Raw genomic sequence first — 18,511 nt, 5'->3', positions numbered from 1 at the left:
TCACGGATTGGTCACCTGCTGGAACCTGATTGGTTTTCCTTCTCTCAGCAGCAGGCAAGTCTGAACATGCCTTATTCCTCTCAGCTTGCAACTGTCTTGCGGGGGGAGGGGAATACAGCAGTTAAAAGGGGATTATACAGGTTTATCTACATACACACAGTGTTTCCCCAATGTGGCAACGCCACAGACTTACATTTCTACAGCGCCTTTCACGACCTCAGGACGTCCCAAAGCGCTTTACAGCCAATGAAACTTTTGAAGTGTAGTCACTGTTGTAATGTAGGAAATGCGGCAGCCAAATTGTGCACGGCAAGCTCCCACAAACAGCAATGTGATAATGACCAGATAATCTGTTCTTAGTGATGTTGGTTGAGGGATGAAGATTGGCCAGGACACTGGGGAGATCTCCCGTGCTCGTCTTTGAATAGTGCCATGAGATCTTTTACACCCACCTGAGAGGGCAGTCGGGGCCTCGGTTTAACGTCTCATCCAAAAGATGGCAGCTCCGACAGTGCAGCACTCCCTCAGTACTGCCCCTCTGACAGTGCAGCGCTCCCTCAGTACTACCCCTCCGACAGTGCAGCGCTCCCTCAGTACTGACCCTCCAACAGTGCTGCGCTCCCTCAGTACTGTCCCTCCGACCGTGCAGGGCTCCCTCAGTACTGCCCCTCCGACCATGCAGCGCTCCCTCAGTACTGCGCCTCCGACAGTGCAGCGCTCCCTCAGTACTGCCCCTCTGACAGTGCAGCGCTCCCTCAGTACTACCCCTCCGACAGTGCAGCGCTCCCTCAGTACTGACCCTCCGACAGTGCAGCGCTCCCTCAGTACTGACCCTCCGACCGTGCAGCACTCCCTCAGTACTGCCCCTCCAACCATGCAGCGCTCCCTCAGTACTGCCCCTCCGACCGTGCAGCGCTCCCACAGTACTAGGGTTGTTACAGCCCCAGGTAATTGACTGAATAAGTACTAGAAAGTATGAAAAATTAGAATTTATATAGTGCCATATCGTATGTCTCAGAAATGAGCCAAGGCACCACATGCACCATCAATTGCTTTGAGGCACAGTGGCAATAACATGGCAGCCATTTTACTCACGGTAAGGTCCTGCAGTGAGATGAGTGGCCTGTTTCTGGTGGTGGTGGTTGAGGGATTGAGTGTTGACCAGCACAGCGTGAGAGCCCCCTGCTTTTCTTACCCCGCTCCCTCCATGGCCTCATCACTCCCCACCTCTGTAACCTCCTCCAGCCCTACAGTTGTGCATTGCTCTCTCCCTTTATCCCACCATTGATGGCTGTGCCTTCAGAACCTACACCCCACGCTCTGGAATTCCCCCTCTAAATCTCTCCGCCTCCCACTCCTCCTTTAAGACCCTCCTCTGACCAAGCTTTAGTCACCTCTCCTAATCGCTCCTCCTTTGCCTCGGCGTCCATTTTTTGACTCTTGACTCCTGCGAAGCGCCTTGGGACATTTTAAACATTTTTAACGGCACGTTAAAAGCGCTATATAAATGTAAGTTATTGCTTGAATGTTATGATTTAGGATGCACTGCCTGAAAGGGCGGTGGAAGCAGATTTAATAGAAACTGTCAAAAGGGAACTGGCTAAATACTTGAAAGGAGAAGTTTGCAGGGCTGTGGGGAAAGAGCGGGGGGGGAAGTGGGACTAATTGGAGAGCTCGTTCAAAGAGCCGGCACAGGCACGATGGGCCGAATTGCCTCCTCCTGTGCTGTAAGATTCTACGATTCTATAGTAGTGCCATGGGATCTTTATCATCCACCTGAATTGCCAGAACAGGCAGGCTTGGCCACCATTTAAAGGACGGCACCTCCGTCAATGCAGCACTCACTCGGTGCTGAGGTACTGAGCTGCCTCAATTACAGGCTTCAGTGGGGCTCCGGCCTTCTGACTCCGGCCCAAGTGCTACCAACTGAGCGCAGCTGACATAGCAGCAAGGGATGGTCTCCATATTTAAAAAAGAACATAGAGGCACTGGAGAAGATACAAAAAAGGTTTACTAGAATGATACCAGAACTGAGAGGTTATAACTCTCAAAGACTGAACAGGGGCTCTTTTCTCTGGAACAGAGAAGGCTGAGGGGGGACCTCAAGTAAATGCTAGAGTCCATTGTAAAAGATGTAATAGCAGAGCACTTGGAAAACAGTGACAGGATCGGACAAAGTCAACATGGATTTACAAAAGGTAAATCGTGCTTGACTAATCTACTGGAATTTTTTGAGGATGTAACTGGTAGAATAGATAAGGGAGAACCAGTGGATGTGGTGTATTTGGACTTTCAGAAGGCTTTCGATAAGGTCCCGCATAAGAGATTAGCGTGTAAAGTTAAGGCACATGGGATTGGGGGCAAGGTACTGACTTGGATAGAGAACTGGTTGGCAGACAGGAAGCAAAGAGTTGGAATAAATGGGTCTTTTTCCGAGTGGCAGGCAGTGACTAGTGGGATCGGTCCTAGGACCCCAGCTATTCACGATATATATAAATGATCTAGACGAGGGAACTAGATGTAATATCTCCAAGTTTGCAGATGACACAAAGCTGGGTGGGCGTGTGTGCTTTGAGGAGGATGCCGAGAAACTCCAGTATGATTTGGACAAGTTGGGTGATTGGGCAGATGCATGGCAGATGCAATATAATGTGGATAAATGCGAGGTTATCCACTTTGGTGGCAAAAACAGGAAGGCAGATTATTATCTGAACGCCAATAGATTGGGAGAAGGGGAAGTGCAACGAGACCTGGGTGTCCTTGTGCACCAGTCGCTGAAGGTAAGCATGCAGGTGCAGCAGGTGGTTAAGAAGGCAAATGGTATGTTTGCCTTCGTAGCAAGAGGGTTCGAGTACAGGAACAGGGATGTCTTGTTGCAGTTGTACAGGGCCTTGGTGAGACCACATCTTCAGTATTGTGTGCAGTTTTGGTCACCTTATCTGAGGAAGGATGTTCTTGCCATGGAAGGAGTTCAGCAAAGATTCACCAGGCTGATACCTGGGATGGCAGGAATGACGTATGAGGAGAGATTGGGTCGATTGGGCTTATACTCGCTGGAGTTTAGAAGAATGAGAGGGGATCTCATTGAAACTTATAAAATTCTAACAGGACCGGACAGACTAGATGCAGGAAGGATGTTCCCGATGGCCGGGGAGTCCAGAACCAGGGGTCACAGTCTAAGGATAAGGGGTAAGCCATTTAGGACAGAAATGAGGAGGAATTACTTCACCCAGAGAGTGGTGAACCTGTGGAATTCTCTACCACAGAAGGCAGTAGAGGCCAATTCATTAAATATATTCAAGAAGGAGTTAGATATATTTCTTAAGGCTAAAGGGATCAAGGGATATGGGGAGAAAACAGGGACAGGGTTCTGAATTAAAATGATCAGCCATGATCTCATTGAATGGCGGAGCAGGCTCGAGGGACCGAATAGCCTACTCCTCCTATCTCCTATGTTTGTACGAAAGGGTTTGATAGGGTAGACGTAGAGATTTTGATTCCACTTGCAGGCGAAACCAGAACTAGGGGCCATAAATATAAGATAGTCACTGATAAATCCAACAAAAAATTCAGGAGAAACTTCTTTACCGTGAGAATGTGGAACTCGCTACCACAGGGAGTGGTTGAGGCGATTAGCACAGATACATTTAAGGGGAAGCTGGATAAACACATGAGGGAGAAAGGAATAGAAGGATATGCTGATGGGTTGCGATGAAGAGGGGTGGGAGGAGGCTCGTGTGGAGCAGGAACACCAGCTTCGCCATGTTGGGCCGCATGGCCTGTTTCTGGGCTGTAAATACTTTGTAATACTGTGTAATGTAATATCTTAAAAATGCTGTGCTCTTTAAACCCTGTACTACAATCTTGCGTGATTTGTGAATGAGGAGACGGGAGTGACTTATGTTACTGACTGACTAATAATCCAGAGAACGTGAGTTCAAATCCCACCATGGACATTTTGAGAATTTGAATTCAGTTTTTTAAAAAGTATTGAAATAAAAAGCTGGTCTCAGTAATGGTGACCACGAAACTGTCAGATTGTGGTAAAATCCCATCTGGTTCACTAATGTCCTTTAGGGAAGGAAACCTGCCGTCCTTACCCGGTCTGGGCCTATATGTCACTCCAGTCCCAAACCAATGTAGCTAACTCTTAACTGTCCTCTGAAGTGCCCTAACAAGCTCCTCGGTTTGTCTCAAACCACTGCTGCAGCTGTTCAAGAAGAAGGCCCACCGCCACCTTCTCTGGGCAACTAGGGATGGGCAATAAATGCTTTGCCAGCGACGCCCACATCCCAAGAATGAACTTTTAACAACTTGATAGCAGCGCTGTTAATATAGAAGATGTGTCTAGGGACTGATTTTCTCACAAATACATAAATCGCAGCTCGCTCGACAATGTGACTTCCCAGAATTTGCACTGAGCTTCTTGGTGTTCAGACTTGTGTTCCTGAAATAAGTCTGGAAGCTTCATTTGCAAGTATCTTGCACGAGTGTTATGAGATCTCTAAGTTTTGTTTAATGTTTTTCAAGGAACTCGTTCCTCGAAGGGGTGGTACAGTGTTGGGCAAGGGTAAGATGCATTAATATGTGCTCGAGCTAGGTGGCTGATTCTCTTTATAGTTGAAATAATCCCACCGATTCCTCCTTGCTTTGTAGTTTCACACGAGTGGCCATGTTGGGATAACAAAGGGCAGGGTTTTATCTTCCTCTTGTGATTGTTCCACAGCAATGGGTCCTTCACAAACCCAGACTCCTTCGCAGCGTATAACAGAATTGGAAAGATTTTTTACCGCGTTTTCTTTCTGTGCAGGTTACCTACGCTTGGGCTGTATGGCGAGAGACAAGGGGAATTTTTATGAAGCCTCCGATTGGTTTAAAGAAGCCCTACAGATCAACCAGGTCGGTTGAAGTGAAACCCGCAGAGGCGTTGTCGGCACCTCCCAATGTAAACCAAATCTTTTATAACAACAATTGCTTGTGTTTATATAGCGCCTTTAACGCAGTAAAACATCCCAAGGCGCTTCACAGGAGCGTTAACAAACAAAATTGGTACCGTGCCACATGAGATATTAGGGCACTTGGTCAAAGAGGTCGGTTTTAAGGTGCATCTTAAAGGAGGAGGAGAGAGGCGGAGAGGTTTAGGTTGAGAATTCCAGAGCTTGGGGCCCAGGCAGCTGAAGGCACGGCCACCAATGGTGTGAGCCTGAAAATCGGGGGTGCGCAAGAGGCCAGAATTGGAGGGGCGCAGAGATAGGGAGGGGCGCCGGCCATGGAGGGATTTGAAAACAAGGATGAGAATTTTAAAATAAATTTTATAACCTCACTAACACCATCTACTCCCACAAGTACGGGAACGGTAGCATAGTGGTTATGTTACTGGACTAGTAATCCAGAGGCCTGGATTAATGATCCGGAGACACAAGTTCAAATCCCACCACATGCAGCTGGGAATAAATAAATCTGGAATGAAAAGCTAGCATCAGTAATGGTGACCATGAAACTATTGGATTGTGGTAAAAACCCATCTGGTTCACTAATGTCCTTTAGGGAAGGAACTCTGCCGTCCTTACCCGGTCTGGCCGATATGTGACTCCAGACTCTGAAATGGCCGAGCGAGACACTCGGTTGTAAAAAAAAAAGCTGCAGTAAACAATAATAAAACTGGATGGACCACCCGACATCGACCCCGGCACTGGCTACGGACACGACAACGGCACACCCAGCCCAGTCGACCCTGCAAAGTCCTCCTCACCAACATCTGGGGACTTGTGCCAAAATTGGGAGAGCTGTCCCACAGACTGGTCAAGCAACAGCCTGACATAGTCATACTCACAGAATCATACCTTTCAGCCAATGTCCCGAACTCCTCCCTCACCATCCCTGGGTATGTCCTGTCCCACCAACAGAACAGACCCACCAGGGGTGGCAGCACAGTGGTATACAGTCGGGAAGGAGTGGCCCTGGGAGTCCACAACATTGACTCCGGACCCCATGAAGTCTCATGGCTTCAGGTCAAGCATGGGCAAGGAAACCTCCTGCTGATTACCACCTACCGCCCTCCCTCAGCTGATGAATCCGTACTCCTCCATGTTGAACACCACTTGGAAGAAGCACTGAGAGCAGCAAGGGCACAGAATGTACTCTGGGTGGGGAACTTCAGTGTCCATCACCAAGAGTGGCTCAGTAGCACCACTACTGACCGAGCTGGCCAAGTCCTGAAGGATACAGCTGCCAGTCTGGGCCTGCGACAGGTGGTGAGTGAACCAACACGAGGGAAAAACCTACTTGACCTCGTCCTCCCCAATCTACCTTGTCGCAGATGCATCTGTCCATGACAGTATTGGGAGCAGTGACCACCGCACAGTCATTGTGGAGACGAAATCCCATCTTCACACTGAGGACACCCTCCATCGTGTTGTGTGGCACTACCACTGTGCTAAATGGGATAGATTCAGAACAGATCTAGCAGCTCAAAACTGAGCATCTATGAGGCGCTGTAGGTCATCAGCAGCAGTAGAATTGTATTCCACCACAATCTAACTTCATGGCCTGGCATATCCCTCACTCTACCATTACCATCAAGCCAGGGGATCAACCCTGGTTCAATGAGGAGTGTAGAAGAGCATGTCAGGAGCAGCACCAGGCGTACCTAAAAATGCAGTGCCAACCTGGGGAAGCTGAAACACAGGTTACACGCATGCTAATAAGTCAGTCTGGAAGGCAGAGCAAATATGTAACGGCACAAGGGAGTATGGCATGGCTGGATGGCATTTATTTTAATGCAAGGAGTCTTATGAGTAAGGCAGATGAATTGAAGGTGTTGATGAACACATGGGAGTATGATATTGTTGCTATCACAGAGACATGGTTGAGGGAGGGGCAGGACTGGCAGCTCAATATTCCGGGGTATAGAATCTTCAGGCGAGACAGAGGGGGCTGTAAAAGAGGAGGGGTGTCACAATATTAATCAAGGAGTCAATTACTGCAGTAAGGAGGGATGATCTCTTAGCAGGTTCCTCTAATGAGGCCATATGGGTAGAACTTAAAAACAAAAAGGGGACAAGCACTTTGCTGGGAGTGTACTATAGGCCTCCAAACAGTCAGGGGGAGATAGAGGAACACATATGGAGGCAAATCTCAGAGAAGTGTAAAAATAATAGGGTAATAATAGTAGGGGATTTCAACTTCCCCCAATATTAACTGGGATAGTCAGAGTGTGAAAGGCTTAGAGGGTGCAGAATTCTTAAAGTGCATCCAGGAGAGCTTTTTGAGCCAGCATGTAGAAAGTCCTACAAGAGAAGGGGCGGTACTGGACCTAATTCTAGGGAATGTAGCCGGGCAAGTGGTAGAAGTGTCAGTAGGAGAGCATTTTGGTGACCGTGACCATAATTCGGTAAGATTTAAGATAGTCATGGAAAAGGACAAAGATGGACCAGAAATAAAGGTTCTAAATTGGGGGAAGGCCGATTTTAATATGGTAAGGCAGGATCTGGCCAAAGTGGACTGGGATCAGCTACTTTAAAAAATCCGCATCAGAGCAGTGGGAGTCATTCAGAAAGGAAATAGAGAGAGTACAGCGCCAACATATTCCCGTAAAGGTCAAGGGTGGGACCAACAAGTCCAGGGAACCCTGGATGTCAAGGGATATACAAGAATGGATTAGGAAAAAAAGGAAGTCTTTTGGCAGATACAAAGGACTAAAAACAGTGGAAGCCCTAGAGGAGTATAGAAAGTGCATGAGGGTACTTAAAAAAAAGAAATTAGGAGAGCGAAGAGGGGGCATGAAAAAACACTGGCGGACAAAATAAAGGAAAATCTCAAGGTGTTTTATAAGTATACTAGCTGGGGGAGCCCGGCTTTGCCAGGGCTGTTTTGGGCCGGGCGGTTTAAATCGAGTGCCAGGCTTTGGGGCCTCTCTGTGTCCCTCTGTGAATCTGGTGCCGGGCAACATTTTAAATCGAGCCCCAGGCTTTTGGGCCCTGTCTGTGTCCCTTTGTGAATCTGCTGCCGGGCAACATTTCTACCTTTTAATACCTTGAAAGATGAAAGTGAAAGTACTTATAAAAGGTTTTTGGTAAATCTTATGTTATTTTTAAAAGAGAAACTAACTTTTTCAAAGCTGGATGATCAAAGGGCTTTCAGGCCCTGTCTCTCTCTCCCTGTGTGAATCTGCTGCCGGGCAACATTTCTACCTTTTAATACCTTGAAAGGTGAAAGTGCTTATAAAACGTTTTTGGTAAATCTTATGTTATTTTTAAAAGAGATACTAACTTTCAAAGTAGTTTGAGCTGGAAGCTGAAGTCATGGCAGTGAAGCAATGGCTGCCACATCCCCGAGATGAAAACGATTAGTCCCGCCCACACACACCGATTGGCCAACCATCAGGGGACCGTACTGTAGGATTGGTCAATCGTGACGGCACAGGATTGGTCGAACCTTGACGTCAGTCAATCAATGCTAGCAGATAATGAGTTTAATTTTGAAGGTTTTTTGCATAAGGCGCGAACAATTTTCGTCCGACCGAAAAGTAAATACGTTTACGAGCGTCCCGGAAGCGTAAGCTTTCTTCGGAGGTAACGCGTGCGTAGGTACGCCGTATAACTTTCGAGCGCATAGCCGGACAGACGCACACCCAAGGACAGACAGACAGATCGACTCCTTTATATATATATATATATAGAGATTATATAAGCAAGAGGATAACCAGGGAAAGAGTAGGGCCCATTATGGACCAAAGTAGCAATCTGTGTAGAGCCCGAAGATGTAGGTGAGGTTTTAAATAAATATTTTACATCTGTGTTCACTATGGAGAAGGACGATGTAGGCATAGAAATCAGGCAGGGGGATTGTGATATACTTGAACAAATTAGCATCGAGAGGGAGGAGGTACTAACGGTTTTAGCAGGCTTAAAAGTGGATAAATCCCCAGGCCTTGACGAGATGTATCCCAGGCTGCTGTGTGAGGCAATGGAGGAGATTGCAGGGGCTCTGACAATTTTCAGAACCTCTCTGGCCACAGGGGAGGTGCCAGAGGACTGGAGGACAACTAACGTAGTACCATTATTCAAGAAGGGTAGTAGGGATAAACCAGGGAATTACAGGCCAGTGAGCCTAACATCAGTGGTAGGGAAATTATTGGAAAAAATTCTGAGGGACAGAATTAGTCTCCACTTGGAGAGGCAAGGATTAATCAAGGATAGTCAGCATGGCTTTGTCAGGGGGAGATCATGACTAACGAATTTGATTGAATTTTTCAAGGGGGTGATTAGGTGTGTGGATGAGGGTAGTGCCGTTGATGTAGTCTACATGGACTTCAGTAAGGCTTTTGACAAAGTCCCACGTGGGAGACTGGTCAAGAAGGTAAGAGCCCATGGGATCCAGGGCAATTTGGCACATTGGATCCAAAATTGGCTTAGTGGCAGGAGGCAGAGGGTGATGGTCGAAGGTTGTTTTTGTGACTGGACGCCTGTGTCCAGTGGTGTACTGCAGGGATCGGTGCTGGGTCCTTTGCTGTTTGTAGTGTACATTAATGATTTAGATTTGAATGTAGGAGGTATGATCAGTAAGTTCGCAGATGACACGAAAATTGGTGGAGTGGTAAATGGCGAGGAGGGAAGCCTCAGGCTACAGGACGATATAGACGGGTTGGTCAGATGGGCAGAACAGTGGCAAATGGAATTTAACCCTGAAAAGTGTGAGGTGATGCATTTTGGGAGGACTAACAAGGCAAGGGAATACACAATGAATGCTAGGATCCTAGGAAGGACAGAGGATCAGAGGGACCTTGGTGTGCATGTACATAGATCCCTGAAGGCAGCAGGACAGGTAGATGGTTAAGAAGGCATATGGGATACTTGCCTTCATTAGCCGAGACATAGAATATAAGAGCAGGGAGGCTATGATGGAGCTGTACAAAACACTAGTTAGGCCACAGCTGGAATACTGTGTGCAGTTCTTTCACCGTACTATAGGAAGGATGTGATTGCATTGGAGAGGGGGCAGAGGAGATTCACCAGGATGTTACCTGGGCTGGAGCGTTTCAGCTATGAAGAGAGACTGGACAGGCTAGGGCTGTTTTCCTTAGAGCAGAGAAGGCTGTGGGGGGACCTGATTGAGGTGCACAAAATTATGAGGGGCATAGATAGGGTAGATAGAAAGGAACTTTTCCCCTTAGTAGAGGGGTCAATAACCAGGGGGCATAGTTTCAAGGTAAGGGGCAGGAGGTTTAGAGGGGATTTGAGGAAAAACTTTTTCACCCAGAGGGTGGTTGGAATCTGGAACTCACTGCCTGAAAGGGTGGTAGAGGCAGGAACCCTCAACATTCAAGAAGCATTTAGATGAGCACTTGAAACGCAATAGCATGCAAGGCTATGGACCAAGTGCTGGAAAATGGGATTAGAATAGACAGGGCTTGATGGCCGTCGCAGACACGATGGGCCGAAGGGCCTCTTTCTGTGCTGTATAACTCTATGACTCTATAAGCGGAAGCAGCATGCTATAGACAGAGCTAAGCGATCCCACAATCAACGGATCATATCAAAGCTCTGCAGTCCTGCCACATCCAGTCGTGATTGGTGGTGGACCATTAAACAACTAACGGGAGGGGGAGGCCCCATGAATATCCCCATCCTCAATGATGGTGAAGCCCAGCACGAGTGCAGAAGACAAGGCTGAAGCGTTTGCTACCATCTTCAGCCAGAAGTGCCGAGTGGATGATCCATATCGGCCTCCTCTTGAGGTAACCACCATCACAGAAGCCAGTCTTCAGCCATTTCGATTCACTCCACGTGATATCAAGAAATGGCTAAGGGCACTGGAAACAGCAAAGGCTATGGGCCTCGACAACATCCCGGCTATCGTGCTGATGACTTGCGCTCCAGAACTAGCTGCGCCTCTGGCCAAGCTGTTCCAGTACAGCAAAAGAAAGGCATCTACCTGACAATGTGGAAAACTGCCCAGGTATGTCCTGTCCACAAAAAGCAGGACAAATACAATCCTGCCAATTACCGTCACATCAGTCTACTCTCAATCATCAGCAAAGTGATGGAAGGTGTCGTCGACAGTGCTATCAAGCGGCACTTACTCACCAATAACCCGCTCACTGATGCGCAGTTTGGGTTCCGCCAGGACCACTCAGCTCCAGACCCCATTACAGCCTTGGTCCAAACATGGATAAAGGAGCTGAATTCCAGAGGAGAAGTGAGAGTGACTGCCCTTGACATCAAGGCAGCATTTGACTGAGTGTGCCATCAAGGAGCCCTAGTAAAACTGAAGTCAGTGGGAATTGGTGGGGGGGGGGGAATTCTTCACTGCCTTGAGTCATACCTAGTACAAAGGAAGTTGGCTGTGGTGGTTGGAGGTCAATCATCACAGCCCCAGGACATCACTGCAGGAGTTCCTCAGGGCAGTGCCCTAGGCCCAACCATCTTCAGCTGCTTCATCAATGACCTTCCCTCCATCATAAGGTCAGAAGTGGGGATGTTCGCTGATGATTGCACAGTGTTCAGTGCCATTCGCAACTCCACAGATAATGAAGCAGTTCATGCCCGCATGCAACAAGACCTGGACGACATTCAGGCTTGGGCTGATGTGTGGCATAAATGTTACCCGCCACTTAAGTGCCAGGCAATGACTTGCCAACAAGCGGGAGTCTAACCACCGCCGCTTGACATTTAGCGACATTACCATCGTCTAATCCTCCACCATCAACATCCTGGGGGTCAGCATGGACCAGAAACTTAACTGGATCAGCCACATAATTACTGTAGCAACAAGAGCAGGTCAGAGGCTGGGTATTCTGTGGCGAGTGTCTCACCTCCTGACTCCCCAAAGCCTTTCCACCATCTACAAGGCATAAGTCAGGAGTGTGATGGAATACTCTCCAATTGCCTGGATGAGTGCAGCTCCAACAACACTCAAGAAGCTCGACACCATCCAGGACAAAGCAGCCCGCTTGATTGGCACCCCATCCGCCACCTTAAACATTCATTCCCTCCACCACCTGCGTACCGTGGCTGCAGTGTGTACCATCTACAAGATGCACTGCAGCAACTCGCCAAGGCTTCTTCGGCAGCACCTCCCAAACCCGCGACCTCTTCCACCTAGAAGGACAAGGGCAGCAGGCGCATGGGAACACCGCCACCTCCAAGTTCCCCTCCAAGTCACACACCATCCTGACTTAGAAATATATCGTCCGATCCTTCATCGTCGCTGGGTCAAAATCCTGGAACTCCCTCCCTACCAGTGCTGTGGGAGCACCTTCGCCACACGGACTGCAACGGTTCAAGAAGGTGGCTCACCACCACCTTCTCGAGGGCAATTAGGGATGGGCAATAAATGCTGGCCTTACCAGCGACACTCCCATCCCATGAACGAATAAAAAAGTAAAAACTCATGCTGGCAATATAGTCAGGCGGGTTTAGCCCTTTCAAAATGTGCCGACTATTGTGCACTTCCAGCGTTTTCTTCTTTGTTTACTGTGTTCTTAGAATATGGACTGACACTGATGAGGCCCATTTCTAATTGTGTGGGCATTAGGAGTTAACACAATGTAGGCCCACTGGTTCCCTTCCCTGAGGGACGTTAGTGAACTAGTTGAGGTTTAACAGCAACTCGGTCACTTTCTCCTTCCCTAAACCTCTCCGCCTCTCTCCTTTAAAATGCTCTTTAAAACCCACCTCTTTGGACAAGGTTTTGGTCACCTGTCCTAATATCTCCTTATGTGGCTCGGTGTCAGATTTTGTCTGATGACGCTCCTGTGAAGCGCCTTGGGATGTTTTACTATGTTAAAGGCGCTATATAAATACAAGTTACTGTTGTTCCGTGTGCCAGCCCGTCATTTAACAGATTTGTTGAATTCAGTGTCGTGGCGCAATATAATATCGCTAGTCCAGCATCCTACCCGCTAGGCTGCTGTACCCCGTTACACGTTCTGCTGTCTCTTCAGCTGTTACTTTGATGACTTCCTGGCCTTGGTTTATACAGTTGCCCCTTACCATGAGCTTTTGTACCTCACTAAGTTTAACCACAGTTTTACAAAGTATTTACAGCCCAGAAGCAGGCCATTCAGCCCCACTGGTCCGTGCCGGTGTTTATGCTCCACACGAGCCTCCTCCCATCCCTCTTCATAGAAACATAGAAGATAGGAGCAGGAGTAGGCCATTCGGCCCCTCGAGCCTGTTCCGCCATTTAATGAGATCATGGCTGATCATCCAAATTCAGTACCCTGTGACATGAATCTTGCCGTTCATGTGGAAATGAAATAATACTGGGCGGCCTGCTGGTGGCGCTGTCCAGGGAGAGTATAAATACTCGGGCACAGGCCCAGCTTGCTCAGGACATTCTTTTATAAGAACTAGTGAAGGACACAACTAGATCTCCATGTTGTAAAACAGTTGGTTAAAGCTTTGTTTAACGCTTAGACCAAGTGCCTAGTAGTTTTCTTACGTCGCCCTGTCCCTGCTTTCTCCCCATATCCCTTGATCCCTTTAGACTTAAGAATTATATATAACTCCTTCTTGAATATTCTTATCTATATATCTATCTATCTTCTATCTATCTTTATTATCTATATATATAAATCGGTACTTCTGTCTGTCTGTCATCGCGTGTGCGTCTGGGGGGTATGCGCTCGAAAGTTACAGGGCGTACCTACGCGCGCGTTACCTCCAAAGAAAGCTTACGCTTCCGAGACGGTTTTAAGCGTATTTACGTTTCGGCCGGGCTAAAATCGCGCCCGCGGTATCCCAAAAGCCTTCAACGTTCCGCTCATTAGCATCTCATTATCCGCTCATTAGCGACAGAGTGACCTCGAGCTAGACCAATCGTACGCCGGGTTGCTGGCGTGTGCCGCCGGGCCAATCGGTGCGTGTGTGGCCGGGCCTTATCGTTCTGAACCGAGGTGAGTCGCCGCCATCTTGATTCCAAACTTTTCCTTTCTTTTTCCCGCTTTCTGCGTCTTTAAAAAAAACGTTGCTTTTAAAAAACACATTTTTTTTTTTTTAAATGATTTAGAAACGAATTAACTTATCTAATCTCATTAATTTTCCTACCTTTCCCCGTTTTTCCAGGTAGGCTTCGAAGCCTCGGCTTCTCCTTCGCACCCACGCCCGAGCTAGGCACCTCCCGGCCCCACTCGAAGGCTGGAGGGCCGAGCCTCAGCCCAGCGCCGCTAGGGTGCGCGTGCAGCAGGAGCTGAGACGCGGCGTCTCTCTCTGGTTCGGCCGGGGGGCGGGGCTTGCTGAGCGTCAAGCGTCACCCTGGCAGCCGGCCCCCCGGCCGTCTCGCACAGCCGCAATCGGCGGTCTTCACCTCCGGGGGGGGGGGGGGGGGGCCGCGACCCTCGGGGGGGCCCCCCCCCTCCCTCCCTTCCCCCCCCCACCCCCCCAGTCGCTCTCTCTCTCTCTCTCTTCCAACAACAACATGCCCTCGAAAAAGCCTCGGCACCGCCAGGCACTTCAGCTAGTTATTATTTTATTTTATATATATATAAATAAAAGGATCGTGGTGTCTGTCTGTCTGTCCAGGGCATCACTCAAAAGTTATAGAGCGTAACTACACATATGTTATATCAAAAGAAAGCTTATGATTAGGGGAGTCTCATAGACGTATTTACTTTTTGGTCAGACAAAAATTGTTCGGACAGTACACAAAAAAACGGACAAAATCCGCTCATTAGCGTTGAGTGACATGATGGTTGACCAATTGGGGGCGTTTCATGGCGTTTGTGGGTGGGGCCTAATCCTTCAAACAGCCGAGCTGAGCTGAGGTGAGTGGCGGCCATTAAAGACTGGCCGGGTTGAAGCTTAAAAAAATGGTAATGGAGGTGAGGAAATTCTTGATTCATTAGTATTAATTCAGGAATGTCTCTCTCTCTCTCCTTCCCCTCTCTCTCTCTCTCTCTCTCTCTTTCTCCTCCCCCCCCCCCTCTCTCTCCTTCCCCCCTCTCTCTCTCTCCTTCCCCCCTCTCTCTCTCTCTCTCTCTCTCTCTCTCTCTCTCTCTCTCTCTCTATACCGAAGCGGGAGCTCAGCTGAGGTGAGTCGCGGCCCGAGAGCCCGGCCGGGCCTGAAGCGCTAGGCCACGCACGGTCACCGCGGCCTGCCTCTAAGTCCTTCCCCCTCCCCCCACCTCTCTCTCTCCTTCCCCCCCTCTCTCTTGCCGTTAGTGCGGGACCGGGAAAACCGGGGGCTTTCCAACGAGCCGTCCCCGACCTAAATCGGACACGGGAGGCCGGAGCACTGCCGCCCGGCCAACCGGTCCAAATGCCCGCCTGGTTAAACATGAGGAACCCCGGGCTCGCTTCTGAGCGATGGGCATCCGGCCTCCCGGTGTCGGATATACTCCGTTCTGGTACCGAGGTGAGGGGGAGAGAGAGCGGGGAGGGAGAGAGCGGGGGGGGAGGGGGAGAGAGAGCGGGGGGGAGGGGGGGAGAGAGAGCGGGGGGAGGGGGGGAGAGAGCGGGGGGGAGGGGGGGAGAGAGCGGGGGGGGAGGGGGGGAGAGAGCGGGGGGGAGAGAGGGGGGAGGGAGAGAGGGGGGAGAGAGCGGGGGGGAGGGGGGGAGAGAGCGGGGAGGGAGGGGGGGAGAGAGCGGGGGGGGGAGAGGGGGGGGGGGAGAGAGCGGGGAGGGAGAGAGAGCGGGGAGGGAGGGGGAGAGAGAGCGGGGAGGGAGGGGGGGGAGAGAGCGGGGAGGGAGGGGGGGCAGAGGGGGGGGAGAGAGAGCGGGGAGAGAGGGAGGGGGGGAGAGGGAGGGGGAGAGCGGGGAGGGAGGGGGGGGAGAGAGAGCGGGGAGGGAGGGGGGGAGAGAGCGGGGAGGGAGGGGGGGAGAGAGCGGGGGAGGGGGGAGGGAGGGGGGAGAGAGCGGGGAGGGAGGGGGGGAGAGAGCGGGGAGGGAGGGGGGGAGAGAGCGGGGAGGGAGGGAGGGGGGGAGAGAGCGGGGAGGGAGGGGGGAGAGAGAGCGGGGAGGGAGGGGGGGGGAGAGAGCGGGGAGGAGGGGGGGGGAGAGAGCGGGGAGGGAGGGGGGGGGCAGAGAGCGGGGAGGGGGGGAGAGAGAGCGGGGAGAGAGGGAGGGAGGGGGAGGGAGGGGGGGAGAGGGAGGGGGGGAGAGGGAGCGGGGAGGGAGGGAGGGGGGGAGAGAGAGCGGGGAGGGAGGGAGGGGGGGAGAGAGAGCGGGGAGGGAGGGGGGAGAGAGAGCGGGGAGGGAGGGGGGGAGAGAGAGCGGGGAGGGAGGGGGAGAGAGAGCGGGGAGGGAGGGGGGGAGAGAGAGCGGGGAGGGAGGGGGGGGAGAGAAGAGCGGGGAGGGAGGGGGGGGAGAGAGAGCGGGGAGGGAGGGGGGGGAGAGAGAGCGGGGAGGGAGGGGGGAGAGAGAGCGGGGAGGGAGGGGGGAGAGAGAGCGTGGAGGGAGGGGGGGAGAGAGAGCGTGGAGGGAGGGGGGGAGAGAGAGCGTGGAGGGAGGGGGGGAGAGAGAGCGGGGAGGGAGGGGGAGAGAGCGGGGAGGGAGGGGGAGAGAGCGGGGAGGGAGGGGGGGAGAGAGCGGGGAGGGAGGGGGGAGGGAGGGGGGAGAGAGCGGGGAGGGAGGGGGGGAGAGAGCGGGGAGGGAGGGGGGGAGAGAGCGGGGAGGGAGGGAGGGGGGGAGAGAGCGGGGAGGGAGGGGGGGAGAGAGCGGGGGGGGGAGGGAGAGAGAGCGGGGAGGGAGGGGGGGGAGAGAGCGGGGAGGGAGGGGGGGGGAGAGAGCGGGGAGGGAGGGGGGGCAGAGAGCGGGGAGGGGGGGAGAGAGAGCGGGGAGAGAGGGAGGGAGGGGGAGGGAGGGGGGGAGAGGGAGGGGGGGAGAGGGAGCGGGGAGGGAGGGAGGGGGGGAGAGAGAGCGGGGAGGGAGGGAGGGGGGGAGAGAGAGCGGGGAGGGAGGGGGGGAGAGAGAGCGGGGAGGGAGGGGGGGAGAGAGAGCGGGGAGGGAGGGGGGAGAGAGAGCGGGGAGGGAGGGGGGGAGAGAGAGCGGGGAGGGAGGGGGGGAGAGAAGAGCGGGGAGGGAGGGGGGGGAGAGAGAGCGGGGAGGGAGGGGGGGGAGAGAGAGCGGGGAGGGAGGGGGGAGAGAGAGCGGGGAGGGAGGGGGGGAGAGAGAGCGTGGAGGGAGGGGGGGAGAGAGAGCGTGGAGGGAGGGGGGGAGAGAGAGCGTGGAGGGAGGGGGGGAGAGAGAGCGGGGAGGGAGGGGGGAGAGAGCGGGGAGGGAGGGGGGGAGAGAGCGGGGAGGGAGGGGGGGAGAGAGAGCGGGGAGGGAGGGGGGGAGAGAGAGCGGGGAGGGGGGGGGGAGAGAGAGCGGGGAGGGAGGGGGGAGTGAGAGCGGGGAGGGAGGGGGGGAGTGAGAGCGGGGAGGGAGGGGGGGAGTGAGAGCGGGGAGGGAGGGGGGGAGTGAGAGCGGGGAGGGAGGGGGGGAGTGAGAGCGGGGAGGGAGGGGGAGGTAGGGGGGGGGAGAGAGAGCGGGGAGGGAGGGGGGGAGAGAGAGCGGGGAGGGAGGGGGGGGGAGAGAGCGGGGAGGGAGGGGGGGAGAAGGAGCGGGGAGGGAGGGGGGGAGAAGGAGCGGGGAGGGAGGGGGGGAGAGAGCGGGGAGGGAGGGGGGGAGAAGGAGCGGGGAGGGAGGGGGGGAGAAGGAGCGGGGAGGGAGGGGGGGAGAGAGAGCAGGGAGGGGGGAGAGAGCGGGAGGGAGGGGGGGGAGAGCGGGGAGGGAGGGGGTGGAGAGAGAGCGGGGAGGGAGGGGGGTGGAGAGGGAGGGGGTGGAGAGAGAGCGGGGGGGGAGGGGGGGAGAGAGAGCGGGGGGGGAGGGGGGGAGAGAGAGCGGGGAGGGAGAGGGAGGGGGGGAGAGCGCGGGGAGGGAGAGGGAGGTGGGGGAGAGAGAGCGGGAGAGGGAGGTGGGGGGAGAGAGCGGGGAGGGACGGGGGGGAGAGAGAGACCGGGGCGGGAGGGGGAGAGAGAGCGGGGCGGGAGGGGGAGAGAGAGCGGGGCGGGAGGGGGAGAGAGAGCGTGGCGGGAGGGGGAGAGAGAGCGGGGCAGGGAGAGAGAGGGTGAGGGAGGGCAAGAGTGAGAGGGACGGAGAGCTCGCCTTCTTCGGTCGCCGCAATTCAAACCTCCCGCCGACCTCACAAAATGGCGCCCGCCCTTCTTCACCTGCCGGGCTCTGAGTCCAGCCCCTTCCCCGGGGTGTCTTCCTCTCTTTATCTCCTTCCCTCTCTCTCTCCTTCCCTCTCTCTCCTTCCCTCTCTCTCTCTCCTTCCCTCTCTCTCTCCTTCTCTCTCTCTCTCTCTTTCCCTCCTTCCCACTCTCTCAATTCAATTCAATTCAAATGCTTTATTGGCATGAAGGTTTACAGGGAACCATATTGCCAAAGCTTACATAACAAAAAGTACAGTTTTCCAACATTCTGTAGTGTCAACCAATTTTGACCTTCGTTGGGTACAGACAATATTAATTTAAACAGTCGTTGACCCTCGTTGGGTACATTCAGTATTAATTTTTAAACAGTCG

General features: G+C 52.8%; 1 protein-coding gene across 1 annotated transcript in view; it reads left to right on the top strand.

Moving 5' to 3' along the window:
* LOC147107202 (RNA polymerase-associated protein CTR9 homolog) overlaps positions 1-4,936 on the top strand; it is a 47,528-nt gene extending 42,592 nt beyond the window's left edge. Inside the window, exon 13 of the mRNA XM_086008378.1 lies at positions 4,811-4,936. Coding sequence (XP_085864504.1) covers positions 4,811-4,908 — 98 coding nt within the window. The 3' untranslated portion in view covers positions 4,909-4,936. The remainder of the gene's footprint in view (positions 1-4,810) is intronic.
* The last annotated feature ends 13,575 nt before the right edge of the window (positions 4,937-18,511 follow it).

This window comes from Somniosus microcephalus, chromosome 15, assembly GCF_052327205.1.
Source record: "Somniosus microcephalus isolate GS21.2 chromosome 15, FLI_Smic_1.0, whole genome shotgun sequence".
Classification (NCBI taxonomy): domain Eukaryota; kingdom Metazoa; phylum Chordata; class Chondrichthyes; order Squaliformes; family Somniosidae; genus Somniosus; species Somniosus microcephalus.
Note: the sequence above shows the minus strand (reverse complement) of the source record. Positions and strands in the feature narration are given on the sequence as shown.